Genomic DNA, 27,648 nt, shown 5'->3' with positions numbered 1-27,648 from the left:
CCTGGACTGTCACCCTAAGGGCAGGGCACACCAAAACCCTTGTAATATATGTACCCATGGTTATCTCATCATGTAACATGTCTGTTCAGGGGTGCTTTAAGCCATTTTTTGTAAGGTAAAGTTTACCATCCCATAAATTAAAGGATACCCGAAGTGACATGTGACATAATGATAGACATGTGTATGTACAGTGCCTAGCACACAAATAACTATGCTGTGTTCCTTTTTTTCTTTCTCTGCCTGAAAGAGTTAAATATCAGGTATGTAAGTGGCTGACTCAGTCCTGACTCAGACAGGAAGTGACTACAGTGTGACCCTCACTGATAGGAAATTCCCCTTTTTATCTCTTTCTTGCTCTCAGAAGCCATTTTCTGCTAGAAAAGTGTTTTATAGTTGGAATTTCTTATCAGTGAGGGTCACACTATGGTCACTTCCTGTCAGTCAGGACTGAATCAGCCACTTACATACCTGATATTTAACTCTTTCAGGCAGCGAAATAAAAAAAGGAACACAGCATAGTTATTTGTGTGCTTGGCACTGTACATAAACATGTCTATCTCATCATGTCACTTGACACTTCAGGTATCCTTTAAGAATTTCTCCTGATTCATCTTGGAATAGTAAGAACTGCAGGCAAAGTACCTGGAAGTTCTGAGCTGCTAGTGCTTGCTGTTTCGACTCAGCTGCCAGGCAGAAGCAAGAGAGGCCCCAGCCTCAGGGCACAGTGTAGGAGGGGGCACTCAACTCACTCAACTATCATTCCCCTATTGTGTTTGAAGCAGAAAGAAACAAGAAAAGGGGATACATGGCAGTGAATGCAAGCCAGATAACTAGAGATTCATGTGTTGTGGAGGTTGGGAGCCCTGGGGCGCCTCTTAGTCTAATAGCAATCAGTGTGTGCCGGCTGGAGAGGGAGGGATGGAGGGGTGCACTTTGGTGTCTCAGCCTTGGGTGCTGAAGGACCTTGTCCCGGCTCTGCCCTCTGGTGTTGTCATGTTGTAGAATTCTGGGATTACATTAATGCACTGTCACCGTTTGCTGTTACAGGAGCATGCTAAGCATATCCTTGAAACAATCCGCCATCTTGGCCTACAGTCATGGCCTCCTCCCCAAAGGCATCATGCAGGCCATGGACGACATTAGAAAACAAGTGAGTGTGACTCCTTCATAAAGTTGCTTTTAGTTTGAATAATCTTTTGTGTTTTGTTTTTAATATCGGAAAAGGAAAAAACGAGAATAATCCATTTTACTTTTACATGGGATTCTCAGTGCATGCACATTACACTTGCTACCATGCTAAAAACACATGTTGTACTGTCTTCCACACACTGTAAATGCACCCATGCACCATACACACACATATGTGTTTATATATTATATGCATATGGTCTGCGCACGTACCCACACACTGTACATATACCCATGCACTGTACACACATACACTGTACACTTACGTATTGTGTGTAGATGGTCTGCGCACATACCCACACACTGTACATATACCCATGCACTGTACACACATACACTGTACACTCACGTGTTGTGTGTAGATGGTCTGCGCACGTACCCACACACTGTACATATACCCATGCACTGTACACACATACACTGTGCACTTACGTATTGTGTGTAGATGGTCTGCACACTTACCCACACACTGTACATACACCCATGCACCTATGTGGAATCGCATGCGGAATTATTTCTAACATGTCCGATCAGCTCCCAATTGATAAAGTGATTGATTTTGTGCACCTATAATTGGAAAATCGATTGCTTTATCAATCGGCTGCACTTTGGATATGTACACACGGTGCAACTTCCCATCTGATCACCCGTCGATCGGGCAGAAAATTGCATTGTGTGTGCCCAACAATAAACGTATTAAAAGCGGCCGGTAACAAGCTCTGTTTTGGATGACTATCCTTTGTCAAACTCCATGGCCATGTGGTGTTTTTAATCAACAAAGAGTGAAAGTTAAAAAGTTAAACTGGCCAATCAAAATTGTCTGTGCATGCACAGCTTTAGTTCAAGCTTCTCTCTGTCTCCTGTGTGTTGGGCCTGGAAGCAGACCTCTATGCTCACAATGAAGTAAATTTGTGTTTTGTCTTCTTAGCGTCCTCTTGTAGAAATCTCTGCAAAGAACGTAAAGGCCCGGAAAAGCCCACTGCAGTTTCCCCCGAGGTAAGTCATTGTGGCCATGGGAATCCTATTCTAGGACTTGAATATCATATGTTTAGGTCTTTAGGAGGTATCTTGTATTCCAAGCTACTCATGGCCATCACAAACCAACATTTATGGATACTCTGCAAGCAGAAAGTACTTGATAGCGAGCTGAAAGTAAGGGTAAAAGCTTTGTATGTGGGAGTTCATATTTACCGGTATTGCAGTCTTTTTATATCTGAGACCATGTTATACTAATATAGGGATTATTCAGATAAAATTTTCATAGCAGCCAGCAATTGGCCAGATTATCTCAGACAAGCCCACTGCTCTACTCCTTACCCTCCCATTCCTGTGTGCACTGTTTGTTGTTCTGCCTCGCTGCTTTGTAGCAACAGTACATTACACATTGCTAGCCCATAGGCTAGTAACTTCTCTGCTAACAGCACTCCGCCTTCATACTATCACCTGAGGGATGGAATCCTAATCCCTGCAAGCGATAGTACTCCTGCACATCCCCCCCTTAAGGAAAGCAGAGCTGAGAAGATATTAACCTCTTGACGACCAGCTAACGTCGATTGGCGTAAACTGGTTGTCTGCGGGTTTCCATGGAAATGTTCGAGCGGCCGTTCCATGTCAGTTCACGGAGGGTGTCCGAGCCACGATCCGAGGCTTGCGGGCGAAATGTAAACACGTGGGGAAGAAATCCCCGGTGTTTACTCTGTACGGCGCTGCAGCTGCAGCAGCGCCGTAAAGGAGATCGGCGAACCCTGGCTTCTGATAGGCTGGGGATCGCCGCCGTCTGATAGGCTGAAGCCTATCAGAGGCGGTACAGGATGTATCGCCATCCTGTACCGCCCACAGAGCCAGGGAGAGGGAGGGAAGGAGAGGGAGGGGGGAATAGCGCTGCGGAGGGGGGCTTTGAGGAGCCCCCCCCCGCAAGGCACAGCAGAGCAGCGGCGATCATACCCCCCCCAGCAGGACATCCCCCTAGCGGGGAATAAAGGTGGGAAGTCTGATCGCCCTGCCTGCAACACGATCTGTGCTGGGGGCTGAAGAGCCCACCCAGCACAGATCAATGGGAAATCACTTGGTCGGCAAGTGGTTAAAGTTTTTTATACATACCTGGGGCTTCCTTCAACCCCATAAGCGCAGATCGCTCCCACACTGTCGTCCTCAGTCTTCTCCCTCTTCGGTACTGGGTCCCGTAACTTCAGCCAGTCGTGGCCAGTCTGTGCAAAAGAAGTGCGTCCTCTACGTATCTCTCACTTCTTTTGAGCAGAATGCCTGCGATTGGCTGAAGTTATGAAACCAGGTATCGAAGCAGGAGAAGGCTGAGGACAGCGGCGTGGAAGCGGTTGATGTCCATGGGGCAGAAGGAAGCCGCAGGTATGTATAAAACCTTTATATTTTCTCGGCTCTGGTATACTTTAAAGTGAACCTAAACCATTGCAAAGCAAAAGAGTTTCACTTACCTTGGGCTTCTTGGTGGGATCATATCTAGAGATGGCTCAAACAGTTTGCCCGCGAACGGTTCCAGGCGAACTTTGGGTGGTTTACATTCACCAGCGAAGGCAAACTTTTGCGGAAGTTCGGTTCGCCCCCATAATGCTCCATTAGGGTCAATTTTGACCCTCTACATCACAGTCAGCAGGCACATTGCTGCCAATCAGACTACACTCACTCCTGGAGCCCCACCCTACCTTATAAAAGGCAAGGTTCTCCGGCTGTTTTACTCACTCGTCTGCCTACAGTAATTAGTGAAGGGACAGCTGCTGAGAGACTCTGCTAGGGGAAGCTTAGTTAGGCTCTTGTACACTTATTAGCTTGCTCCTGGCTGATTGTTATTCCTTATATAGCTCCCCACAACTCCTTCCTCCCTCCCTCCCTTCCTCCCTCCTCCTATCCTCCTCCCTTCCTCTTCCCTTCCTACCTTCCTTCCTCCCTCCTCCCTTAAGAGAAAGTGTCATTAGGGCCTTGCTGTAACATAGATTGTAGTGTAACTATTTAAACTTATGTACCCTTCTTAAACTTGAAGATTGTATACAAATGTAAGCAGACTGCAGAGTGGCGCAGTGGAAGTGTGCTGGGCCCATAACCCAAAGGTTGATGGATCAAAACCAACCTCTGCTAGGCATGATTTCATTTTTGCACCTCGTTTTATCGCATGGGCAAAACGGTTTCCATAGCCCTGTAAGAGAAAGTGTAATAAGGGACCTGCCATAACATAGATATTACAGTAGCTAAGACTACTCCTGGGCCTTTCTTGTAGTTGAAGAGATTAGTGAACTCTGACACCACACTTGAAAAAAAAAAAAGTGGTGAACATAGCTGCCCTCCAAGCAGTTGACCTGGGTTCGATTCCTGGCCAATGTATGTGCTTTTGACATCCTACAAATCCCTGGACGACAAGATCCTCCTCCTCCAGAGGAGGGGTAGAGAGGGAGAATTACACTCCCTGATTGATGCATACACATGCAGTAGTGTAGGCCTGCAATTTAGCATTGAATGTGATTTATGCCCTTAAAACACTGCTTTGTGTGAAAACTACATTTTTTTGCAGAACTTTTGACGTCTATCCCAGTCAACCATGTCTCCCTCCAGGTGTTAGACCCCTTGAAACATCTTTTCCATCACTTTTATGGCCAGCATAAGGGTTTCTAGTTTTCAAAGTTCGCATCCACATTGAAGTCTATTGCGGTTCCGAAAGTTCGCGCAAACTGAACCTTTTGCGGAAGTTCGCAAACTGAAAATTGGAGGTTCGGGCCATCTCTAATCCTATCCCACCAAGCTCCAGGCATTAGGGCCCTTTCACACCAGAGGGCTTTTTCGGCGTTTTAACGCCACGGCCGAAGTTGGCGTTTTCCTAGGTAAAAGAAAGTCCATAGACTTTCATTTTACCATTCACACTAAACGCCGCGTTTTGGAGCGGTGCGTTTCAACGCTCCCAGGCGCTTTTTCTGGGCCTACCGCTGCGTTTCTCATTACAATTGATTGTAATGTATTGGCGTTAAAACGCCTTGAAAATGCCTTGAAAACGCCTGCAGCCAAAACGCAGCGTTTTAGCCTTTGACTGCTGCCTGTAGTGTGAAAGAGCCCTTAGAGATCCATGTCCCATCTGTCATCTCTGTCCGGTCTCACACGCGTTCTAGTAGCCGGACTGCTCAATACCTCCCTATCTATTTCAATGCACAGACAATCCAATTTCGTGGATTCAATCGATGCACTGAAACCGCTGGAATTGGGCAACAGACAGGCCAGGAGGGAGCGTGCGAGCGACACAAACACTTTGATACACAATATTGCTGGTACAAGGCTGCCACCACCTCTGTGGAAGGACAGAGGACCTGCACTGACTATTCTAAATCTGTGAAATAATTGTTAAAACACTCTAGTCTGGCTGAAGTAATACAATACTTCAGGTAGCGAAACGTTACTGAGGCTAGGATTTTTTTCTGTGGTGCTCAAATAGGTATTTAGCCCAAAAAATGACCTTAAGTCTTGTATTGTAAATAAAATATAAATAATGAATGTATACAGAAAATTATTAAAAGTAAAGTTTTTAGTGATGATAGCCACAGGTAATATAAAAGGGTAAAACAAAGAAAATGAATACTCAACGTTTTGTAAGAAATATGTCCTTTGTGTGGAAATCCAAGAAATTCAATGATCCTTTGCTTCAGAATTCAGGAAACTAGCTGTGGGTTCTCTTGCTAGCTTCAATCCATAGATGGTGTTAAATAGAGGAGCTTTATCAGATTTCAGTCCTTTACTTACATAGGACCCAGCTCTTAAGAGCAGAACTCAGAGCCAGCCCTTGGGCTGGGGCGTCCCTTTCTTTTGGAGGGAACTTTGGATCCCGAATATTTGACGTTTCTATAAATCAAGCCCTGTTCATTGCACATAAATAATAACAGCAAAGTCTGCAACTTCAAAGAATATGGATCACGTTAACACCAGACATGGATAGTGTGTGACATGTTTTTTCCTGAGAAGTTTAATAACTGGGCTGCAGCTTACCACAGCTCCTTGAAAGCTGCATCAAAACGTCCAGTGGGACGGTAGAAATCAAATGATATAATTTTCATATAGATCATGAGTATGATATTTCTTAAAATGGCAAAAATCATACAATACAGTTAATTTAAATCTGCCCATAGTGGCTCCTCTATGTCTGGTCTCTTGCTGGGTTGCAGCTGTGCTGGAGGCTCTCTCTGGCAGCAGCAAGCCAAATGGTACCTTTCAGGCCAGATTTCATACCTCTGTGTGAGATGCCTGACTTAAAGTGAACCAGAGACAAAGCACCCTCATGTATTTCACCATATATAGCAGTGGGAACATTAGAGAAAACACCGACCCTGCTCTCTGTTTTATTTATCCTTGCTCAGCCTGCTTGTTATCAGCCCTGATAAAATCCCCGACTGAGCATTCAGTCTGGCTTTGCTCAGGAATCATTATAGCTGAGTCATTATAGCAGAGCCAGAAGGGAGCAGGCTTGGGCTTGAAAAGACATCAGGGAAGACAGACTCAGGTATAATGATTTCTGAGCAAAGCCAGACTGAATGCTCAGTCGGGGATTTGATCAGGACTGCTAACAAGCAAGCTGAGCAAGGAAAAATTAAACCGAGAGCAGGGTAGGTATTTTCTCGAATGTTCCCACTGCTGTATATGGTAAAATACATGAGGGTGCTTCGTCTCTGGTTCACTTTATGTCCTTTTCAGGCTAGGCATGTAAAGAAAAATATTGTCATCCCAGAATAGCAGCTGACAGCCACTTGAATAGGGCAGACCCTAGGCTTTGCCCTCTGCTGTTTCTAGACATGCAATCATGATTGAAATGTGAAACACAATCAGCGATCAGAAAAACAATTGAAGACAGATGGGATTTGGACCTCTATTGCCCGGAGGAGGTGAGGGTATGCTCTAATAATCACCCGCTGCACCCTAGCTCTGGATATGGATCAAAAGGGCAGTGGAGCACTCCTCTAAGTTGCTTGTGGATGTGTCTCGGCAGAGCCAGCTGCACCCTGGGGCCTTTGTAGTAGAAAACGAATAGACCTGCACCATCCAATGTATTAATGCTCTTTTATTTTCTTAATTCAGCATGACAGCATAAAAGGCAACATTTAAGGGCAGCCAACCCTTTATCAAGCTAAGCTGTCTGTGTACAAAGTTAATCTGACATCTACTTTCTTTATATACCGAGCACATTTCAAAAGTGACCAATCACATAAGGATATACAAATATACTCCAATCACATGGCCCTAGTATATACGGACCTGATGGGAAACTTGTATGGTCACAGCTTATAGGTTCATATGTCTGTCCATCCTATCCACTCCCTCCCCCTCACCAATGGAAACTCACCGCAATGCCTCCTCAGCCAGGTCGCGCTGGCCGTCACTCCCACCAGGCCACCGCACCGGCGGACCTGATGGGGATCATGCCCGCATGACGTAGGAAGGCGGCGCCAATGCGCCGCCTCCCACATCTCCCCAGCAACAGCAGACGCAGTCGGCGGAAAAACCACCGCCGTGCGCGGCTTAGATGTAAACAAAGAAGGCATGGCAGGCAAGCGGCCAACGGGAGGAGACCTCCTATACATGGACAAAGCGTCCATAGATCCTATCATAAAGGCAAAGCATATATATATATATATATCTAGAGGGGACCGAAACAAAGAAATAAAGGAAATTTAACGTATCAGAGTGAGCAAGTGATACAGAGCAATATGGAAACAGCACATTAGACTGCATCTATTTTATGTACACTCATGCAGAAGCTGAAATCAATCTCATATAGAGTCAGCCAAGCATAGAATCAAAGATCCAAGGATTTACAGAGGCTTGATACGATGGAGACAAATAAACAAAATAAATTAAACAAAGGGTAACAAATATAATTCTCTATTTAAACCTTGAGGCTCCATCGTATCAAGCCTCTTAATCCAAAATGCCTCCCTATACAGCAGCTTCTTCAGCCTGTCACCACCCCTCCTAAGGGGCCCGACCTGCTCGATAACCATGAATCTAAGTTGGCTAACAGGGTGATTAGCCTGCTTAAAATGATATGCCACTGCTTGGTCAGTCAAATTTTCATGTGACAAGTATATATAGAAATCCACATGGACATTTAAGCACATAGACAACATAGGTTGTGTCACACGTGAAACAACCATGAATCTTAAATTTGGTACCTCTGTAAGGGTGCATAATCTGATCACCCTTGATAACCGAATTGCAATGAACACAGTTCATGCACGGAAAAGTGCCCCTGCGATTAGATTTTGACTGACCACTAGCAGTAAAAGAATCAAAATCAGCTCGCACCAACTGATCCCGCAAATTAGGTGTCCTCTTATATGAAATAAGAGGGGGATTCTTGAACTGTGTAATTCCAGGAAAGCTGTCAGTGAGTAAACGCCAACGTCGTTCAATAAGCTTTGCTATATTTTCACTCTCAGTATTATGTTTAGTGACAAATGGTATTAGCTCACTGACATCTCTGCACCTATTCCCTCTTTCTGGGTAACTGCTCTATGCTCTGTTTCTTGCTGTTTTGACTATCTCATCCGGGTAACCTCTTGGATAAACTTATAATGCATCTCATTGATCCTCTGTGACCTGACTGCCTCATCCTCAACTATCCTATTTACTCTCTGAAACTGTCCCAACTGGCACGGATCTCCTAGTGGCCCACGGATGGAAACACCCAAAATGCATTAGGGAGTTTACATCCATGGGCTTAGTATAGAGATCCGTGACCTATCGTCGATCCTTACGCATCACCAGTGTATCCAGAAAACTGACCTGTTCAGTAGAACTGTGAACTGTGAACTGTCAGTTTAATATCAGAGCATCTCCCCATTAACTCACCAACAAATTGAGAATGGGTCGAATGTGGCCCCCGCCCACACACAAAATACATCATCAATATAACGAAACCACTGTATAGCGCGATCTGGCTGAGGAGGCATTGCGGGTGAGTTTCCATTTGTGAGGGGGAGGGAGTGGATAGGATGGACAGACATATGAACCTATAAGCTGTGACCATACAAGTTTCCAATCAGGTCCATATATACTAGGGCCATGTGATTGATGTATATTTGTATATCCTTATGTGATTGGTCACTTTTGAAATGTGCTGGGTATATAAAGAAAGTAGATGTCAGATTAACTTTGTACACAGACAGCTTAGTTTGATAAAGGGGTGGCTGCCCTGAAACGTTGCCTTTTATGCTGTCTCTGGATATGGAGCACCCGAGGAGAGGGAGAGCGAAGCTCGGTGCCGGTATAGCACTAATACTATAGAGCGCACCCCGTACAAGGGTAATTCAGTGTTTCAGTGATCCCCAGAATAAATCGCTCTCCGTGGATCAGAAAAACACCCCATCCACCAAGGGTGGACAAAAGGATAAAAGCAGTTCAAAAAAATTTAAAAATAGGAGGTAGCGGTGGACTTACCTCCTCCAAGTAGACACAAGATGATGTTGACATTATTCAATAAAGCAATTTTATTTACATACTCCAAGGTTCAGTACAACGCGTTTCGCAGGAATGACCCTACTTCATGAGGCAATTAAACAGAGCATATAACTGAGGATCAAAGACAATTGGCTAAGTAAGGCTTGTATAGTAAAAGTGTAACTGTAGTCTTTCGATTAAATGCAACAATGATGTCATGATCATGTTCCCATGATATCCAATAATGTACATAGCTAGCTAAAAATGATGTGCTAAGGACTGGGATGCTAATAAGAATGTGATTGACTGTGAAGAACATGTATACTTGACTAGGCTATATATTGAAAAAAGTTGCTATTGCATACAGTGAATCAGGGCCTGCGCTACAATAGAGGCAAAGGGGGCAATTGCCCCAGGGCCCCAGAGCTTGTAGGGGCCCCCAGTGGCTACAAGAGGAAAACATTTTTTTTTTAAAAAGACCTTATAGTTTTTGAGAAAATCGATTTTAAAGTTTCGAAGGAAAAAAGTATACTTTTAAATGCGGTAAATGTCACTTTTAGTAGCAAACCTAACAGTAGTGTAATTTTACATGTATCAAAAGAAAGAGCAATACATTTCCTGACAGAGTTTCCAGGGGGTCCATACGCAGCTGAAGCGCTTTGGCCAGGGATCGCTATACAGCCGCAACATGGCTGTATGAAGATCTCTGGCATTTTTACCTATTTTCCAATTTTTTTTTATGTTTAGAGTGTGGTAATTTAAAAAAAAATTATGTGGGGGCCCCCCCTCCTGAAACTTTTTAACCCCTTGTCCCCCATGCAGGCTGGGGTAGCCAGAATGTGGAGCTCCGACCGAATAACACACCCTGACTATACCAGCTGCAAAAAAGGTCCCTTAATGCCAATTTTTGTTCCGGGGTATCTGTTGGGGGGCCCCCCAGGTTTATTTTGCCCTGGGGCCCCATTGTTGCTTAAACCGGCCCTGCAGTGAATCAACACAATACAAGTGCAGATATGGTGAATCATCAAACAAAGTAAAGTATAAAAGTTCAGACAAATAAACCAAGGAAGCAAAGAAAATGGGGACTTACCAAATGTAGGACTAGATCAAACCAAGCCCCTCTGAACATCTTTTCACCAGAGAGCGCTTTATATATTATGTGATGGGACCAATTAACCAATAAGTTGGCAGGTTCCCCCAATATGTCAAAGTGTGGTGTGGTTGGTGCACCTCATGACATCACGCGCCTGTGTAGAAACATGCTTGAGGCGGTGGGCGCCATTTTGGATGAAGGCAGGAGTAAGGGAAGCGCAGAGCCATGCACAAGCGCACCTGTATTATGAGCGTCCGCAGAAAATTTTCCGGGGGGAGGTGGGGGTTGCAAAAAGGGGGGGGAGAAGTGGGGCGCCGCGCTGAAAATTTGGGGTGACGTTGTGTGCCGCGCCAAAAAAATGGTGCTACGTACGCACGCCACGATGAAAAATGGGTGTGGTCATGGACCAAAATGTGGGTGTGGTCGCGGGTGGAGACAAGTTTTCATGAACTTAGCAATGGTGGGACATTAGATTAGGACAGTGGTGGTGGCGAACCTTTTGGAGGTCGAGTGCCCAACTGCAACCCAAAAGTCACTTATTTATCGCAAAGTGCCAACAGCAATTTAAACTAAATACAAACGTTTTAACTCATACATGAACATTATGGAAAATCCAAGTTGAAAATAAACTGTGAAGATAAACAATTTCATCCATCCTACTCCTGAAAAATGTATTCTTTTTTTTTTAGTACCTCCCAGTTTCATTTTCTGTTTTAAAAAGCTGAAAAAGTAGGTTTAATGCGATCGTCTCATATGATGATGATTCAGCTTTTCCCATAGTCTCGCATTAGCAATCATGTGACCCCCAACAAGACCAATTCAGCTATCATGAGGCCCCCCTCATCAAGACAAATTCAGCAATCATGAGGCCCCCAACAAGACAAATTCAGCAATCATGAGGCCCCCAACAAGACAAATTCAGCGATCTTGAGGCCCCCAACAAGACCAATTCAGTAACCATGAGGCCCCCAACAAGACAAATTCAGCAGTCATGAGGCACATAAATAGACAGCATTTCACATAAATAGGCAGAATGCCCCTTGAATATGGTAGACACCTCTCACCTGGCAGCAGTTCCCCAAAATACACTCAATCTGACAGCAGTGGTTGCCCAAAAATAGGTAGCCCCAGGTCTATAGGTACCCCCAGAATAGGTGGCCAGTGGTATAGATGTCCCCAGAACAGGTAGCCAGGGGTATATGTGCCCAGTATATGTAGACAGGGGTATATGTCCCCAGTATATGTAGCCAGAGGTATATGTGCCCAGTATATGTAGCCAGAGGTATATGTGCCCAGTATATGTAGCCAGGGGTATATGTGCACAGTATATGTAGTCAGGGGTATATGTGTCCAGTATATGTAGTCAGGGGTATATGTGTACAGTATATGTAGCCAGAGGTATAGAGAACCCCAGTATATGTAGTCAGGGGTATATGTGCCCAGTATATGTAGTCAGGGGTATATGTGCCCAGTATATGTAGGCAGGTGTATATGTGCCCAGTATATGTAGCCAGGGTTACATGTGCCCAGTATATGTAGCCAGGGATATATCTGCCCAGTATATGTAGCCAGAGATATATGTGCCCAGTATATGTAGGCAGGTGTATATGTCCCCAGTATATGTAGCCAGAGGTATATGTACCCAGTATATGTAGCCAGGGGTATATGTACCCAGTATATGTAGGCAGGTGTATATGTGCCCAGTATATGTAGCCAGAGGTATATGTGCCCAGTATATGTAGCCAGGGGTATATGTGCACAGTATATGTAGTCAGGGGTATATGTGTACAATGTCCCCAGAATAAGTAGCCAGGAGGGGAGCTGCGCAGAGAAGGAGAGCCGTGGGGACAGCATGGAAGGGGGGCCATCTCCCCCCTCCTTCCCTCACCTTAGGGCTCTCCCTTCCTCGCTCTCCCCTCCAGAACTAAGTCTTGTGCGGGTGGCTGGCAGCGGGCGGAACTTACCTCTGTCTCGTTGCAGGCGGCGGATGGATTTCCCGCTAGTCTGGTCTGGTCCAGACCAGAGCAGCAGCACCAGAACTTTTGGCGCTTGGAGCGAGACGGAGGTAAGTTCCGCCCGCTGCCAACCACCTCACAAGACTTAGTTCTGGAGGGGAGAGCAAGGAAGGGAGAGCCCTAAGGTGAGGGAAGGGGGGAGGTGGGCCCCTTCCCCACTGTGCCCACAGCTCTCCCTCTTCTCTGCGCTGCTCCCTTCTTGCTGGCCGCACGGGTATGCGGCCAGGGGGAGGGGGCAGCGGGCGGCCAAGGGGGGGGGGGTTGTTAGCAGTCCGGATTTGCCATATGTGCGGACGTCCATGACCTGTATGCTCCTGGTGGTGGGCGGGTCGCCATGCATAGATGCGCATGCATAATATTGCACGCATGCACGGCCAAAGTGTGGAGTGTACAAGGGCCATTACCTAAACAGGTCAAAACTAAGGGCAAAGGGAATGTGTTGATAATGAAAAAATTACCAGGAAAGGGGGAATTATGCCAGGGGAGGAAAAAGTGGTGGTGGGTGAGAGAATTAAAAAAAAAAGGCATGTAAAAAACATGTTAATGATAACATGAGGGGAAGTAATATAGGACGGTGGATAAAGAGGGGAGGTAGAGAATGTGATGTGGGGAGTATTGTATGAGAATAATAAATGTGTACATACATGGATTGGGACTAGAGCTGGTATAATGGCACCACCTGGTGGAAAAACATATATATATATATATATATATATATATATATATATATATATATATATATATATATATATATATATATATATATATATATATATATATATATATATATATACACACACACACATTTTTCACACACATTTTTCACAATCTATAATGAAACCTGTTATGTGGCATATACTGTATATTGCACTTGTTGTATAGACCCTAAGAAAATATAAATATACTGCAAGTGACATTGGCAGGTAAAATAACATAGCAGAACATGAGATAAGGTGCATGTGCAATGATAATAAAGTACATCATGTTATCATCTACATATGAATAAATACATTATTATATTTTCCTTTTAGGTTATAAAGAACAGAATAAATGCCCGAATTGAAACATTATAAATATAGCATTGAAAGAAGACAATACATATAATTATTAGTTCTAGAGCAAGGATATAGAAGCATATATAAAAACCAAAGAAAAGTTAATAGAAAATTAAAGGTACTCCAAGCACCTCTCATGGGCATGCTTTTAAAGGAAAGGTTCAGGGTAACGTGGAAAAAAATAAAAATCCATATCCACTTACCCGGGGCTTCCTCCAGCCCGTGGCAGGCAGGAGGTGCCCTCGCCGCCGCTCCAGAGGCTTACGGTCGTCTTCGGTGGCCGACCCGACCTGGCCAGACCGGCTGCCAGGTCGGGCTCTTCTGTGCTCCACGGACGGGCTCTTCTGCGTCCCACGCGGGCGCGCTGACATCATCGGACGTCCTCCGAGCTGTACTGCGCAGGCGCAGAACTACTGCGCCTGCTCAGTACAGCCCGGAGGACGTCCGATGATGTCAGCGCGCCCGCGTGGGACGCAGAAGAGCCCGTCCGTGGAGCGCAGAAGAGCCCGACCTGGCAGCCGGCCTGGCCAGGTCGGGTCGGCCACCGAAGACGACCGGAAGCCTCTGGAGCGGCGGTGAGTGCACCTCCTGCCTGCCACGGGCTGGAGGAAGCCCCGGGTAAGTGGATATGGATTTTTATTTTTTTCCACGTTACCCTGAACCTTCCCTTTAAGCCAGATGACTGCCAACAAAGTCATGCTATGACCCCTCTGGAGGAGCCTCTTGTAATGGTCATGCGTGTCACTTCCTCTTCCTGCTTCATTCAGTGATGCACTTCTCTAACAGAGAAGACAGGGTGACCCGGAAGTTATAACATAACCAAGATGGCAGCCGTGATTTATGCATCTTTAAGTACTTTGAAGTACTGGTCGGAGTCTTAAAGGCATGCCTATGAGAGGTGCTCGGAGTCCCTTTAAACCAATACATAAAAACTAATACAATGAACTATAGAAGATAGGACTAGATGAAAGCTGTATATAGAAACATTTTTGTTATTAAATTTTCTCCAGTTGTTCATTTAAACCACCTGGAGTGAGTGTTTTGAGAATCTGTATGCAGAACATTTCACAACTTTTACATTTTTCAAAAGCATCCGGGAGGGCGGAGTGGACAGTTTGTGGGGGATATGAAATTACTACTGTGCATGGTGATTAAAATGAACCAGAGACGAAGCACCCTCATGTATTTTACCATATATATCAGCAGGAACATTAGAGAAAACACCTACCCTGCTCTGTTTCATTCTTCACTGCCCAGCCCTGATAAAATTCCCGACTGAGCATTCAGTCTGGCTTTGCTCAGGAATCATTATAGCTGAGTCTGTCTTCTCTGATGTCCTTTAAAGGGGACCAGAGATGAACGTTTCACAAAAAATAAACATATCAGTCAATAGCTTGTAAAGAATAAATGGTCTACCTGATAATTTTGCCACTCTGCTGTGCCTTTTTGAGTGTTTTTTTATCCATTATTGCTCCAGGAAACATCAAATATGGCCACCGGCTCATTTCCCTTCTGCTTCCGGGTTATGAGTTGTTCTGGATGTGCTGTGTAGGCTATATGAGACTAGGCTGCTATTTAGGCTATATGTGAAAGGCTGCTGCAGCCTTCCATCTGTGTGCTTTCATTTTGGTATGATGTGCAGCTGCCTGTAGGAAGTGTCTCTCATAGGAATTAAACTGCAGTCATCATCAGTATCTATGCAGAGTGCACACAGATCACATATTGCAGCCACACTTGTCTGTTTCAGAGGTTCTCTCTCAGCAGCAGCAGCCGCTCCCATGTCATCACAGTTCTCAGTATGCAAAGCAGGAAATCTGAGCCAGGAGGTGGCAGGCTTGGGCTTGAAAAGACTCCACAGAAGAGTGACTCAGCTCTAATGATTCCAGGTCAAACCTAGACTGAGCCAGTCGGGGATTCTTATCACAGCTGATAATAGACTAATTATGCAGATAAGACTGAAACTAAAAGCAGGGTAGGTGTTTTCTGTCATGTTTCCACTGATAAATGTAATAAAATACATGAGGGTGCTTCGTCTCTGGTTCTCTTTAAAGCCCAAGCCTGCCCCCTACTGGCTCTGCTATAATGGCTCAGCTATAATGATTCCTGAGCAAAACCAGACTGAATGCTCAGTCAGGGATTTTATCAGGGCTGATAACAACAAGCAGGCTAATTAGTGAAGGATGAAGCAGAGAGCAGGGTAGGTGTTTTCTCTAATGTTCCCACTGATATATATGGTAAAACACATGAGGGTGCTTCGTCTCTGGTTCACTTCAAGTGCAGTGATACACTGTGCAGGGGATAATTGTTGGGAATGTTCCATTTATGTTGGCCAATTCTACTTCGGCTACCTGTATGGTACGCCCTACATATTGGAGCTGGTGGGGGCATGAAATAACATAAATCACTAATCTGGACGTGCAAGTGATATGTTCTCTAATCTGATAGTTACAATGAGTACCTGTAATGTTTGCAGAATCATTTCCGTGGTCAGCGCACAGAACGCGCGCTGACACTGCGGAAAACCTCCAAGAACGTGTAATTGAGAGAACCCAGGTTAGGTGTAATGCACCAGCAGAGGGCAATTCCCACCAGCAGATGGCGCTGTGGAAAGCAGACGAGCACAGCCTCTGCACGGCCACAGATGCCAGATGGGAATTGTACAGATTTAAAGCAATGCAAGGCTGAACAGCCCTTAAAGAGAAGGAGCACAGAGACAGGATGAATGTGTGCCCACCAATCTAGTCGCCACCCAGCGACGGTGAACACACATCAACAGAAACAAAGCGAGAACGCAATCGCAAGAATGGCGATTGCCAAATAGTGACACAAGGTTGAGCAGGACAGAACACGAGAGTAGCAAAGGCACAGCAAACAACAATGATCAGAACATCAAGGAAAATAACAAACGCTAGCTAAACGCGAACACCGCACTCATTCGCAACAGCGAACGTGTTTACGGCGCGGTCTCCACACGATACGCGCAACAGAGACAAGCACACCACCCTAACTAACCAATGACACACAAACACAAAATAGAGAACGCGAACGCTTGCTTAATGGTTACCTCACCGAGCCTACAGCAAGCATTCGTACAAGACAGACGAACGGAGAACAGGAATAGGGTAGATAGGATCCACCGCTCTTCCGCCAGAGCGAGTGTGAACCAAGAACCGAAACAGAGCTAGCAAGATCCACTGCTTTCTACCACCAGAGCAAGTGTGATCCAAGTACAGAAACAGAACTAGCAGGATCCACTGCTCTTTTCCACCAGAGCAAGTGTGATCCGAGTACAAGCAGGAACACAGATCAGAAGGATCCACAGCCGCTACCACTAGAGGCCAATGTGATCCAAACAAGACAGACAGATGAGGTAGCCTGTAGCAACCGCTGCTCTAGCTTACACTCCAAGAATACAGATCAGAAGGATCCACAGCCGCTACCGCTAGATGCTAGTGCAGGCATGGGCAAACTTGGCCCTCCAGCTGTTAAGGAACTACAAGTCCCACAATGCATTGCAGGAGTCTGACGGCCACAGCCATGACTCATAAAGGCAAATGCACTGTGGGACTTGTAGTTCCGTAACAGCTGGAGGGCCGAGTTTGCCCATGCCTGGGCTAGTGCGATCCAAACAGATGAACAGAAGGGGCTACCAGTAGCAACCGCTGCTCTGGTTAGCACCCCCAGATAAGCAGAACGATTTCCTGTCGACCACCGCTGGCGACAGGACAATTGCAGCAGAGAGGCAACACAGACAAAACAGATAAGGCAACCTGACTGCACTAGAGGAGCTGCCTAGTGCAGTCCCAAGAATTACTCTAAGATAAACTTTAGCAAACAAACAGGGCTGATACTCTAGGAGAGTTCATCAGTAACAAACCATGAAGGATGACCAGCAAAGAATTCTGGGAGAACATGGTATTTATACTGCCAGCCTTCAAAGGAGGCAGGTAGGTGATTTGCATAATGAATGTATGCAAATTCCTCAGCAGCAGAACAGGTCTGAAACCTGCAAAGCAAAGACAGGTCTCTTTTCCAGAGACCTGCAGCCCTCAGACTTAAGGAATGGTCAAACAGCTGTCTGTCTATGCAAACAGCTGTCTGTCTATGCAGACAGCTGAGCGGATCATTACAGTACCATATTTTTCGGAATATAAGACGCTACGGAATATAAGACACACCTCGGTTTAGAGGGCAAAATCCAGGGAAAAAAAAAAATATACTAAACCCGGTGCGTCCATGTTCCAGTTGTTCTCCCCCCAATTAGTGTCTTCCTATGTCCCCTTCTGTCCTCCATTGCTCTACCTGTGTGTCCCCTTCTGTCCCTGGTGTGTCCCACTGTGTCCTCCTTTGCCCCCTAATGTCCCCCTGTGTCCCCTCCTGGTCCCACTTTGTCCCGTCCTGGTTCCCATGTCCCGTGTCTTCTCCTGGTCCTCCTGTATCTCCTCCTATGTCCCTCTGTGTCTCCTGTGTTCCCTCCTGGTCCCCCTGTGTCTCCTCTTATTCCCCCCCTGTGTCTCCTCCTATGTTTCCTCCTGGTCCCCATGTGCCTTTTCCCAGTCCCCATGTCCCCTTCTTGTCCCACTGACTCTCCCTGGTCCCCCTGCCCCTCACCCCTTGTCTCCTCAGCTCCCTGTTTAAAATTAAATAGCGTGGCTTCCTTTCCCAGCGCGGGGTGGTCTCCTCCATCCCCGGCTGGTACCCTCCGCTCCCAGGTGGTCTTCTCCACTCCTTGTCAAAAATAGAGTAGCGGCAGAGCAGCTCACCTCAGCCGCAATTCCAGCACTGGCAACCTGCAGACATCTCCTGTGTCACGTGGCTGCCTCTAGTGAAGGCTTTTATTGATGACGCGTCATCAACAAAAGCCTTCGCTAGAGGCAGCCATGTGACAGAGGATATGTCTGCAGATCGCCAGCACTTGAATCGCTGGCTGAGGTGAGCTGCTCTGCCACTACTCTATCTTTGACAGGGAGCCAGCTAGGAGCGGAAGAAACCCGGGGACAGGTGAGACTGCAGGGACTTTTTCTCCCCATTTTTGGGGGAGAAAAAGTGCGTCTTATATTCCGGAAAATACGATAACTATAGATGAAAATGAGGTAGTGGGATTGACAAATTTGCAGGCCAAGCATGTGGGGTTATTACATGGGAAGGGAAGGTATAATCTGAAATATATTCCCTCTGGGAGCTCAAGTTTAAGCCCACAGGAGGATGAATCCAGGTTCAGTGATGTGCAAGTAGTACAATAAATCAAACCCGATATATAGTGTACATATAGACCTACATCACAGACCACATCTTAAATATTTTGTGCAAAACACATATGCATAAATTCAATCAATAAATAAATCAAAGTGGCACCTCTAAGAAGGTGAATAAAGTCTGTCTAATGTCAGACTGAAAAATGTTGGAACAGCCTATAGAATAAAGTGCAGAGCAGGCAATAGTGCAAACAGATACTTAGCCCAGTATAGGGTGGTCAAACAGGGCAGTATGGAGGAGGAATAGTATTGAACACCTCTGGGAATTAGAGCAGCAGCAGGGAGAGCTGTCATTCGGCTCACCCTGCCCCCGGCTCACTGGCGACATTACAATACGTGCGCAGGGTAGTGTTGGGCGAACACCTGGATGTTCGGGTTCGGGAAAGTTCGCCGAACATGGCCGCGATGTTCGGCATGTTCGGGCCGAACCCCGAACTCCCCGAACATCCCGCTTTTGGGGGCCCTATGGGGTCGCAGGCATAAGGGGGGAGCATGCCCCGATCGCGGGGGGGTCGGAAATTCCTCCCACCCCCTCCGCTATCGCTCCCCCCTCTGCCCGCTTCCCCATACAAAAGTTTAATGAAGTAAAACAGTACCGGTCCGGTGGTAGTGGGTGGCTGGCAGTGGGCGGCACTGTTTAGTGAGTGACTGAGGAGGAGGAGTCCGGAGAGTAACGCGTTGAGGGAGGCCGGGCAGCGGGCGGTTCAGCAGTAGTACCGTACTACTGCTGAACCGCCCGCTGCCCGGCCTCCCTCAACGCGTCACTCTCCGGACTCCTCCTCCTCAGTCACTCACTAAACAGTGCCGCCCACTGCCAGCCACCCACTACCACCGGACCGGTACTGTTTTACTTCATTAAACTTTTGTATTGGGTAGCGGGCAGAGGGGGGAGCGCTAGCAGAGGGGGTGGGGGGAATTTCCGACCCCCCCCCGCGATTGGGGCATGCTCCCCCCTTATGCCTGCGACCCCATAGGGGGGCAGTATTCGGCCGAACAGGGCCCTGTTCGCGGCCATTTAGTAGTTCGGGGCGAACCCGAACTTAAAAGGCCGAACACCATCAGGTGTTCGGCCGAACTCTCGAACATCACCCGAACAGGGTGATGTTCTGCAGAACCCGAACAGTGGCGAACACTGTTCGCCCAACACTAGCGCAGGGAGGGAACATAGAAGCTCCTCCCCATTCCCTCACAGCCCTGCATTCTTCCCGACTCTTCTCTCTGGGCAGAGGTGGCCTTAGAGTACGCGGGGCCTGGGGCAAGTGTCATATGCGGGGCCTAGAGATATATGCTGTGGATACACACGTTGTGGAAGCCCACACTCTGTATAGGCTAGATAGGTAGGTGCCTCCAGTATAGGTTAGATAGGTAGGTGCCCCGAAGTATAGATTAGATAGGTAGGTGCCCTGCAGTATAGATTAGATAGGTGCCTGCAGTATAGATTAGACAGGTAGGTGCCCTGCATTACAGATTAGAAAGGTAGGTAGGTACCCTGCAGTACCCTGCAGTACAGATTAGACAGTTAGGTGCCCTGCATTACAGATTAGATAGGTAGGTAGGTACCCTGCAGTACAGATTAGATAGGAAGGTGCCTGCAGTATAGATTAGTTAGGTAGGTACCCCACAGTATATATTAGATAGGTGCCTGCCGTATAGATTAGATAGATAGGTGCCCTGCAGTATAGATTAGACAGGCAGGTGCCCTGCAGTACAGATTAGATAGGTAGGTAGGTGCCCTGCAGTACAGATTAGATAGGAAGGTGCCTGCAGTATAGATTAGTTAGGTAGGTACCCCGCAGTATAGATTAGATTAGGTAGGGTGGTGCCCTGCAGTACAGATTAGATAGGTGCCTGCAGTATAGATTAGATAAATAGGTGCCAGCCTGCAGTATAGATTAGATAAATGCCAGCCTGCAGTATAGATTAGATAAATGCCAGCCTGCAGTATAGATTAGATAGGTAGGTGCCTGCAGTATAGGTTAGATAGGAAGGTGGCTGCAATATAGATTAGATATAACCTGCAGTATAGGTTAGATACAGTGGTGTGAAAAACTATTTGCCCCCTTCCTGATTTCTTATTCTTTTGCATGTTTGTCACACTTAAATGTATCTGCTCATCAAAAACCGTTAACTATTAGTCAAAGATAACCTAATTGAACACAAAATGCAGTTTTAAATGATTGTTTTTATTATTTAGTGAGAAAAAAAACTCCAAATCTACATGGCCCTGTGTGAAAAAGTGATTGCCCCCCTTGTTAAAAAATAACTTAACTGTGGTTTATTACACCTGAGTTCAATTTCTGTAGTCACCCCCAGGCCTGATTACTGCCACACCTGTTTCAATCAAGAAATCACTTAAATAGGAGCTATCTGACACAGAGAAGTAGACCAAAAGCACCTCAAAAGCTAGACGACATGCCAAGATCCAAAGAAATTCAGGAACAAATGAGAACAAAAGTACTGTAATTGAAATCTATCAGTCTGGTAAAGGTTATAAAGCCATTTCTAGAGCTTTGGGACTCCAGCAAACCACAGTGAGAGCCATTATCCACAAATGGCAAACACATGGAACAGTGATGATCCTTCAGTGAGTGTCCGGCCGACCACAATTACCCCAAGAGCGCAGAGAAAACTCATCCGAGAGGCCACAAAAGACCCCAGGACAACATCTAAAGAACTGCAGGCCTCACTTTCCTCAATTAAGGTCAGTGTTCACGACTCCACCATAAGAAAGAGACTGGGCAAAAACGGCCTGCATGGAAGATATCCAAGGCGCAAGCCACTTTTAAGCAAAAAGAACACTAAGGCTCGTCTCAATTTTGCTAAAAAAACATCTCAATGATTGCCAAGACTTTTGGGAAAATACCTTGTGGACCGACGAGACAAAAGTTGAACTTTTTGGAAGGTGCGTGTCCCGTTACATCTGGCGTAGAAGTAACACAGTATTTCAGCAGAAGAACATCATACCAACAGTAAAATATGGTGGTGGTAGTGTGATGGTCTGGGGTTGTTTTGCTGCTTCAGGACCTGGAAGGCTTGCTGTGATAGATGGAACCATGAATTCTACTGTCTGCCAAAAAATCCTGAAGGAGAATGTCCGGCCATCTGTTCGTCAACTCAAGCGGAAGCGATCTTGGGTGCTGCAGCAGGACAATGACCCAAAACACACCAGCAAATTCACCTCTGAATGGCTGAAGAAAAACAAAATGAAGACTTTGGAGAGGCCTAGTCAAAGTCCTGACCTGAATCCTATTGAGGTGTTGTGGCATGACCTTAAAAAGGCGGTTCATGCTAGAAAACCCTCAAATAAAGCTGAATTACAACAATTCTGCAAAGATGAGTGGGCCAAAATTCCTCCAGAGCGCTGTAAAAGACTCGTTGCAAGTTATCGCAAATGCTTGATTGCAGTTATTGCTGCTAAGGGTGGCCCAACCAGTTATTAGGTTCAAAGGGCAATTTCTTTTTCACACAGGGCCATGTAGGTTTTGAGGTTTTTTTTCTCACTAAATAATAAAAAACATAATTTAAAACTGCATTTTGTGTTCAATTATGTTATCTTTGACTAATAGTTAACGTTTTTTGATGAACAGAAACATTTAAGTGTGACAAACATGAAAAAGAATAAGAAATCAGGAAGGGGGCAAATAGTTTTTCACACCACTGTAGGTGCCTGCAGTATAGGTTAGATAGGTGCCAGCCTGCAGTATAGATTAGATAGGTGCCAGCCTGCAGCAGTGCTGCTCGTAATGGAAAAATCTACGCTTACGGATCATTACGCGTAATTTTACGCTATTACGCATTACGCAATTACGGTTACGGCGTAGGAAATTATCTACGGTACATCACTGTAATGACGCGTAAACTTACGCAATTACGCGTAAGGATACCGTAATGAAGGCGCTTACACTACGATGTTACGCGTAGTGCCGTAATACCCATTAATGCGTATTTTTTGACGCATGCGGACGATAGGTACGCAATAGCCGTCAATGTGACAGTTATTGCGTACATATCATTCGTATGCGTCAAAACGTACGCTTATACTGAAGGGCGGGAGAAGATACTATTGGTTGCTTAGGATGTTGACTGATTGGCTACTCTTAGAAAATGGGAGATTTTACGTTAGTAATTACGCGTAAAATTACGCGTAAGTGTTGGTAAAATTACGCATGCCTAGCAATTACGGTAGACAGTGTAATTACGATACCACTTACGGTCTTACGCGTAAATAATTACGCGTAAGACCGTAAGTTACGCGTAACGCTTACGCGTAAATTTACATTGAATTACGATGCGTAATTACGCTCATGCGTAATTTCAGCCCAGCACTGGCCTGCAGTATAGATTAGATAGGTGCCAGCAGTATAGATTAGATAGGTGCCAGCCTGTAGTATAGATTATATAGGTAGGTGCCCTGCAGTATAGATTATATAGGTAGATGCCCTGCAGTATAGATTATATAGGTAGATGCCCTGCAGTATAGATTAGATAAGTGCCTGCAGTATAGATTAGATAGGTGCCAGCCTGTAGTATAGATTATATAGGTAGGTGCCCTGCAGTATAGATTATATAGGTAGATGCCCTGCAGTATAGATTATATAGGTAGATGCCCTGCAGTATAGATTATATAGGTAGATGCCCTGCAGTATAGATTAGATAAGTGCCTGCAGTATAGATTAGATAGGTGCCAGCCTGTAGTATAGATTATATAGGTAGATGCCCTGCAGTATAGATTATATAGGTAGATGCCCTGCAGTATAGATTATATAGGTAGATGCCCTGCAGTATAGATTAGATAGGTAGATGCCCTGCAGTATAGATTAGATAGGTAGGTGCCCCGCAGTACAGGTTAGATAGCAAGGTGGCTGCAGTGCTGGGGAGAGCAAAAACTCACGTGTCTCCGATGCTCCAGCTACCATCTATTTCCTCTCCCAGCATCGCATCTGTGTATTGGTAACAGTGCCCCCCTGTGGTGACATGCGGTCACGTCATCATAGGGGGCGCTGTTACCAATACACAAATGCTGAGAGAGTAAATAGATGGTAGCTGGAGCATCGGAGACACGTGAGTTTTGCCCGCTCTCCCCAGCACTGCAGAGGGTGCGGGGCTTCCTCAGACGTGGGGCCTGGGGCGATTGCCCCACTTGCCACCCCCAAAGGCCGGCTCTGTCTCTGGGCCTGCTGCTCCCCTACTCTGGCACTGGTCCCCAGGTGGCTACCCACTCGCCCCTAGAAACTGGGCTGCAATAAACACAGTACTGATGCAACCAGTGGCATAACTAAGGAGCTATGGGCCCTGGTGAGAGCTTTACATACCCCCCCTCCACCAGCACTCTATACATATCAATTGAGACGGCGCACCAAAACCTGCCAAAGACAACCACAGTGTCAGAGGTGCAAGAAGGGGAAGGGGAACAGCTTGGTAATGATTATTATCATTGAAAGCATCTATAGAAGTGAGCATTACCAGCACAGGACCAATAAAAGGTTAATACTGCAGTTGAGGGAGGGCCCTACGGCGGCCCCCTCTGGCCAAGGGCCCCCGGTGCGGTCGAGACCTCTGCAACCCCTATTTCTACACCACTAGATATAACCCAGCCACACCATAGTAGTAATAGAATGAAACTTGGGTTACTAGTAAAGCAAGTTATACAAGAATATTGTTTGACTACCATGAATTACTTGATATGTGTGAAATTTTGGTAAAAATCTGATTTGATATTAATTGGAATACCACCACTGCTGGCTTTTTGGGAGCTGATTTCAATTAGATGGTTTAATTTTCATTGAACATTGCATCTAAAAACATTTCCTTTTTGTATGCCTTTTTTAAAGTGGACCTGAACTCTTGCACAGGACAGAAGGAAAACCTAGCGAAATGCACCCTGTATGTATTCAGAGAGTTTAGCCTGTCTAATCCCCCCTCATGTGTGACTAATCACAAGCTGTAATTTGATCTTTCGGCTGTGTGACCTGTCTTCCTCGACAGAGCAGCTAATTTGTAAACACAGGATATTAACCCTTTGTCTGCGTCCATGAAAGCAGGGAGTAGGCATGTACTACATTTATTGCAGGTTTTGTATCAGCTGTAACAAATGTTCTTCTTTAAATGTTATGCTGTTGCTTATCTTTTAGAGCAGAGTGGAATTTCTGAGTCCAGGTCTGCTTTAAAGACAGGCTTATAGAATTTACTGAGACTGAGACGGAGTCCGGGACTGAGTAGAATACATGCCTGTTCCTCACACCTCTCATGCTGTTTCCACAGGATCTTCAGATTGTGTGTCCCACCAGTAGATGGAGACCTGCGATCACATAGGAGCCATCTGTCCATGATGAGATTCCCAAAGTGGAGTACAGCAATGGTGGCTTCAGACTGGAGGGTCCTGTTCCGGCTGTTACTTTCTGCAGATGGATAAAGCACAAAGACTGTGCACATTTCTGGGTGTCTGTTTGCCCTTTGCCTGTTCCATGGATGAACTATGAGCAGTGCACTCACTGGAGGCCTGTGGGTAAAACTCAGCAGTCAGGCAAAGACAGATTGCGATTGATCGCTAATGTCAGCTGATTGTACAGCCACTTGTACCGTCTCCTCTCCAGCTTGTGAAGCAGCTATACTGTATACGGAACATCAAGATTTCTTCTCATTAACAAGACTGGAACTTTCTTTTTAAAGTGGCTGCAACAAAGGATTATTAGTGCCTGATAGCTGTATATGAGAATTGGCTGTGGTTATCACCTTTGACCTGTCATTGTCACTCGATCTCGCTCTGATGTGCACATTCCAATAGTGAACATTTCTCCAGATAACACCATTCATATAATGGCATGGACCTAACAATCGCCCCTGCAACCCCTGCCATTGCAGGGGGGCCTAGAGGGCAACCCTCTCCCCAACTGCAAGTGAATATCTATTTCGGAAAAAGTACAGAAGAATTATAAGCTGTGGAAATGTAACACTCCCAAAGGCAAAAAATGCTCCGGTACTGAGAGCTGCTTTCACTGACGGTAGCAAAGTGGTTAAACTGGTGTTTGGATAGGATCGGGCTGTGTACATAGTTTGTAATTTCAATTCACAATGTGTACCGAATAAACTATTTGGATAAAATGAGCTGGCGTTTTATACTGTCCTTCTACAGAACAAGACTGATAAAAAGCTTTGACCTCTATAATTGGTATACAAGTCTTAAGCCTGGTACACACTTTCAATTATGATTGGCCAATCACTGAACAATTTTACCACCTCGATGTAGTATGAGAGTAAACAGATATTGACTACTATGAGCAGATTGAGTAGGTAAACGCTCATACTACATAAAGGTGGTAAAATTGGCCAGTGATTGTCCAATCATAATTGAAAGTGTGTACAAGGCTTTACAGGGGAATGATGTTTTTTTTACGTAGCTCAAGGTCGTTTGCTGCAGTATTGCAGGCATACACATATCTCGTTATGATTGGCCAATGATTTGCCAATATTACCTCCTCTGTGTAGTATGAGGGCTGACAGTGACAGATTGTGAATACTATGAGCAGATTGTGTAGATAAGCTCTTATACTACATGGAGGTGGTAAAATGGGCCAATCAAAACTGGATGTGTGTACACATGCTAATGCCTGGTACACATAAAGCAATTTCCTGTCAGAATTTTCTGTCAGACTGATTGAATCAATCATTTACGACCTGTCCAATCTGCTCCTGATTGAGAACAGGATTGATTATGTACAGTACTCTGAAAATCGATCCTGTTTTCAATTTAAGAGCAGATCAGACATATCAGAAATAATGGATTAGAGTGTACCAGGCATATGGGAGGGATCTTCCCTGTAAGCGGTTTTCCGTACTTTATGTGCGTTTGCCTACGTTTTAATGCATGCATCCTTGATTACAGCACGCAGAATGCCTCCTGAAAAGGCAGCGGCCCAGCAGAAGATTATTATGTGTTTTCAAATAGGATTTTTGCACTTCGGTAAACACTGCTGAACTGCACGTGATCCCTCCCTTAGGTCTTTTTCGCTTGGTAAACAGACCTGTGTGGTTGTCCTGTCCGCCAGCCACTGAGTGCCTTCCGGCTGCAATTTACTCAAGGCAGCTGTTTATACCCACGGGTGGCAGTGCGTGACACGCGGACGCGGTGTGGTTACCTAGGGTGACCATATTTTGATTTCCAAAAAAGGACGATCACAATAGCATGTGGGCGTGGTCATGGGTGGGGCCAAATATACAAGACCTTAGCAGTTTGCTGTCCAGCTTTGCGGGCATGGAGGGCCGTTTTTTTTCCCCCAGACCACACGGTGGAGGGCCGGCCAACCACAAAATGCAATCAGATTCGCAGAAGATTTCCCAACAAAATGCAATGAGATTGGCAGCATATTTCCCCACAAATGGAATCAGATTGGCAGCAGATTTCCCCACAAAAGCAATGAGATTGGCAGCAGATTTCCCCACAAATGGAATCAGATTGGCAGCAGATTTCCCCACAAAAGCAATGAGATTGGCAGCATATTTCCCCACAAATGCTATGAGATTGGCAGCACATTTCCCCACAAATGCAATCTTATTGGCAGCAGATTTCCACACAATTTTTTGGGTTGTTTCAACTTGTTTTACAA

General features: G+C 45.7%; 1 protein-coding gene across 1 annotated transcript; it reads left to right on the top strand.

Moving 5' to 3' along the window:
• The first annotated feature begins 1,124 nt into the window (after nt 1-1,124).
• On the top strand, nt 1,125-26,035 carry LOC137541642 (phosphatidylinositol 3,4,5-trisphosphate-dependent Rac exchanger 1 protein-like). The gene is made up of 3 exons (XM_068263043.1): nt 1,125-1,150; nt 2,117-2,184; nt 25,307-26,035. The coding sequence occupies exons 1-3, from the start codon at nt 1,130-1,132 to the stop codon at nt 25,455-25,457; spliced, it is 240 nt and encodes a 79-aa protein (XP_068119144.1). The 5' UTR covers nt 1,125-1,129; the 3' UTR covers nt 25,458-26,035.
• The last annotated feature ends 1,613 nt before the right edge of the window (nt 26,036-27,648 follow it).

Source organism: Hyperolius riggenbachi, chromosome 12 (genome assembly GCF_040937935.1).
Source record: "Hyperolius riggenbachi isolate aHypRig1 chromosome 12, aHypRig1.pri, whole genome shotgun sequence".
Taxonomy (NCBI): Eukaryota; Metazoa; Chordata; class Amphibia; order Anura; family Hyperoliidae; genus Hyperolius; species Hyperolius riggenbachi.
Note: the sequence above shows the minus strand (reverse complement) of the source record. Positions and strands in the feature narration are given on the sequence as shown.

Coding starts and splice junctions, on each gene's coding strand:
- LOC137541642 (XM_068263043.1), top strand. CDS start 1,130: ATGGACGACATTAGAAAACAA. Junction 1,151..2,116: donor TGGACGACATTAGAAAACAA/GTGAGTGTGACT, acceptor TTGTCTTCTTAG/CGTCCTCTTGTAGAAATCTC. Junction 2,185..25,306: donor CCACTGCAGTTTCCCCCGAG/GTAAGTCATTGT, acceptor CTGTTTCCACAG/GATCTTCAGATTGTGTGTCC.